The sequence below is a fragment of the Octopus bimaculoides genome, chromosome 9 (genome assembly GCF_001194135.2).
Source record: "Octopus bimaculoides isolate UCB-OBI-ISO-001 chromosome 9, ASM119413v2, whole genome shotgun sequence".
NCBI lineage: Eukaryota > Metazoa > Mollusca > Cephalopoda > Octopoda > Octopodidae > Octopus > Octopus bimaculoides.
Genome location: NC_068989.1, coordinates 7937481 through 7940919, shown reverse-complemented (window position 1 = coordinate 7940919; position 3439 = coordinate 7937481). Strand labels below are relative to the sequence as shown.

At 39.6% G+C, this 3439-nt stretch overlaps 1 protein-coding gene across 1 annotated transcript in view; it reads right to left on the bottom strand.

Moving 5' to 3' along the window:
- The window catches only part of LOC106883560 (ephrin type-A receptor 4-B), a 136992-nt gene that overhangs the window by 29133 nt on the left and 104420 nt on the right, over window positions 1-3439 (bottom strand). Inside the window, exons 8-9 of the mRNA XM_014934611.2 lie at window positions 1258-1423; window positions 621-856 (exon numbers count right to left, since the gene is read on the bottom strand). Coding sequence (XP_014790097.2) covers window positions 621-856; window positions 1258-1423 — 402 coding nt within the window. The remainder of the gene's footprint in view (window positions 1-620; window positions 857-1257; window positions 1424-3439) is intronic.

The window sequence follows — 3439 nt, the reverse complement described above, 5'->3', positions numbered from 1 at the left end:
ATAATCAGGTACTCAGATGTCTGGATGGTTGTACATTTACAGATTTTTATTCATATGTCACATGTTTTATAAATTAGCGCTTTCATCAAATTTTGATTTCACCTTGAGAGGATGTTTCTTTTTATAGTATTATATATTAGCCCGGCTATGGAAAAGGAAGAATGTAAAGATAGTGCCAATTATTGTTGGGTCCTTGGGGAAAAGTATCACCAAGAGGAATATCAAGGAAATTGGAATAAAGTGCCCAGTAGAACTGTTACCGTTTGCCTTCTTTGCACGGCCAGAAAAACCAGGTAAGTATTAGATAACTGAAAAGAACGGATAGCATGGTACTTTGTGAGCAGGATGGGCTTCTCAACCTGAAGAAAATCCTAACTGGGCCCCACATGCACGGTCTTGCGCTGTTTATCTTGATATGAGATCACCATGTCGCACACACATGGTTGTGATGCACGTGCCTGGTGTACCCTTATCAGACGGGTAGTCATGATGGGTATAATGAGCTTCGTATATTTTACCCCAGTGTCACTTTGATGGCACGTACTGCTCTCTCACTCAATAATAATAATAATAATAATAATAATAATATTGATAATAATAGTGGTGTTGAAATGACTTACCCGTATTTTATAGACGAAGCCAATATCCAGTTTTAGAACGACATAATTTAGTGAGGTAACAAGTTTGCCTGCAACAATCCGATCAAATGTCTCACTCACTTCAGGTCCCTGCCAAGTAACGCTGTATTTCACATTAAGCTTATTAAACGGTGCTACCCAGGAGATGTTCGCCATTACTTTTCCTATGCTAATGTTATAAACTAGCGAAGCATTGTTCAGAAACCACTGGATCTCACCTGTGTAAGTAGAAATAAAAAAAGATAGAAAATAAAATGGCGGCATTGAGATTTATACTGAGGGGCGAAGAAGAAAATCCAGCTGTGGCTCATACATACATACATACATACATACATACATGCAAACATGCACATATACGTGTGTGTGAGGAGAGAGAGCAGGGAGAAAGCAATCCAGAAGATAAGAAAGTACCAGAGTAATCCATCCAAAGGAAAACGAAGCCTCCGCTTCCATTAGATATCGTACCTAAACAACGAAAACGACGAGCAGTACACACTCGTACGCGCGCACACGTAGACACACAGCAAACGAAACGAGAAGCAAACACCATTTAAAACATTACGTATACTCAGACACAAACCGGTTGAACATATCACAGCAGTGTTACACAAGGACATACCTATTGGTGGCAGTGGCAAGACTCGATGCTCGCAGTACGTAATGGTCACGTCAGGTGTCAGGCATTTTGGTGTGATAACATTAATGTCTATGGCAGGTTTCGCATTCCATTCAAGTCGGATGGTATACTTGGAGTTGTACTTGATATTGGTCAAATTAAGTTCCGGCTGCGAAAAAAGTATATTTAATTGAAAGAATAAAATACATAAATTGATAAGTCAGAATTAGATTTAATATTGATAGGAGAGTATGGTAGTTCGCTTGAAGCACTGTGTATTGTTTTTGAAATATAATGTGTCTTAGTGGAGGCGCAATGGCCCAGTGGTTAGGGCAGCGGACTCGCGGTCATAGGATCGCAGTTTCGATTCCTAGACCGGGCGTTGTGAGTGTTTATTGGGCGAAAACACCTAAAGCTCCACGAGGCTCCGGCAGGGGATGGTGGCGAACCCAGCTGTACTCTTTCGCCACAACTTTCTCTTACTTTCTGTTTCTGTTGTGCCTGTAATTCAAAGGGTCAGCCTTGTCACACTGTGTCACGCTGAATACCCCCGAATATTTCTTTCTGTGTTCCTTCCAGTTGAAGAGCGTAGGCTCGAAACGTCAAAGACTTTCTCTATTCTCGAGCGTTAAACTAATACATCTATTTGTTGTTAACACCACCTGTCTTCGTCTCTTGCTTTTTTCGTAAATTCTCCCTGAAGAGCGCAGGCTCGAAACGTCAAAGGCTTTCTCTATTCCCGAGCGTTAAACTAATACATCCATTTGTTACATAAGTACATGCGTATGCGCATACATATTTAGCCACGTGACCTGAGTATGTACTCTGGGTAGGCAGTAAGTATTAGAAATACAATGTAATGTCAAGGCCTTATCTCGATGGGACATGTAGAAACTGTTTTGATAACAAAAAATATTTACTTAAAGTAGATATATATATTTCAGAGTCGTAAATGTCCCGCATCAAATTTGATCTGGGACTGTGTTGATGCATAAGTAATTAGCTCGGGGAGGTGGGGAGTTATTTAAGTTGTATAAAATATACAAAAACTTATTAAATTATTTATTTCTTGAGGTGCCAAGATTTTCGCCATTCAACATACACACTTAGAGTACCGTGAAAGTGATACGCGTAAAATACACACATATACACACACACACACGTGCCCCAACATAGCCGCAGTTCAATGATTAAAACGTGTAAAAGATATTACACACACATACACGCACACATACAGACACACACACAGGTGTATGGCGTGTGTGTATGTGTGTGTTTGTATGTGTGGTGTGTGTGTGTGTGTGTGTGTGTTTGTGTGTGTGTTTGTGTGGTGTGATTGTGTTGTGTGCGGTGTGTGCATGTGTGTGGTGTGTGTATGTGTGTGGTGTGTGTATGTGTGTGGTATGTGTGTGTGGCGTGTGTGTGTGGTGTGTGTGTGGTGTATATGTGTGATGTGTATATGTGGTGTGTATGTGTGATGTGTGTGTGTGTGCGTGTGTATAACTTTTACCTTTTACTTGTTTTAGTCATTGGGCTGCGGCCATACTGGGGCACCGTCTTGAAAGAATTTTGTCCTACGAATCGACCTAAGTATCTACTTTTTAAGCCTGGTACTTACTCTAGCAAAGACGCACATGGCTTAGTGGTTAGGGGTGTTGAACACATGATCGTAAGATTGCGGTTTCGATCCTTGGACCGGTCGACGCGTTGTTTTCTTGAGCATCAACCAGTTTACAGTAGGATTCAATACTAAAACATAGAGCTACTGCATGATGTTTGTGAGATAGCATAACAACTTATTCATGCCATCGAATACCATCACAATACAATGTACATATTGCTGAAACAAGTTGCAGTCAGCTACAATGGCCGACATATATTACTGCATAATGCAAATAGCATATGTTTACAACCAAAACGACAGAAATGACCTAAAAAACAGAGAACGATACATGCAAGCCACAAGCTTAGCATGTTACAACATGTTTCACTCGGCAACCGGTTTGATGAGCTTTATATCATGTGGATTTATCAAATAGTCTTTGTTTATATGTATGTGTATGTGTGTGTATCTATACATTGATGCGTGCATCAGAATATATATATATATATATATATATATATGTATGTATGTATGTACATATGTATATACATATATATATATATATATATATATATATATATA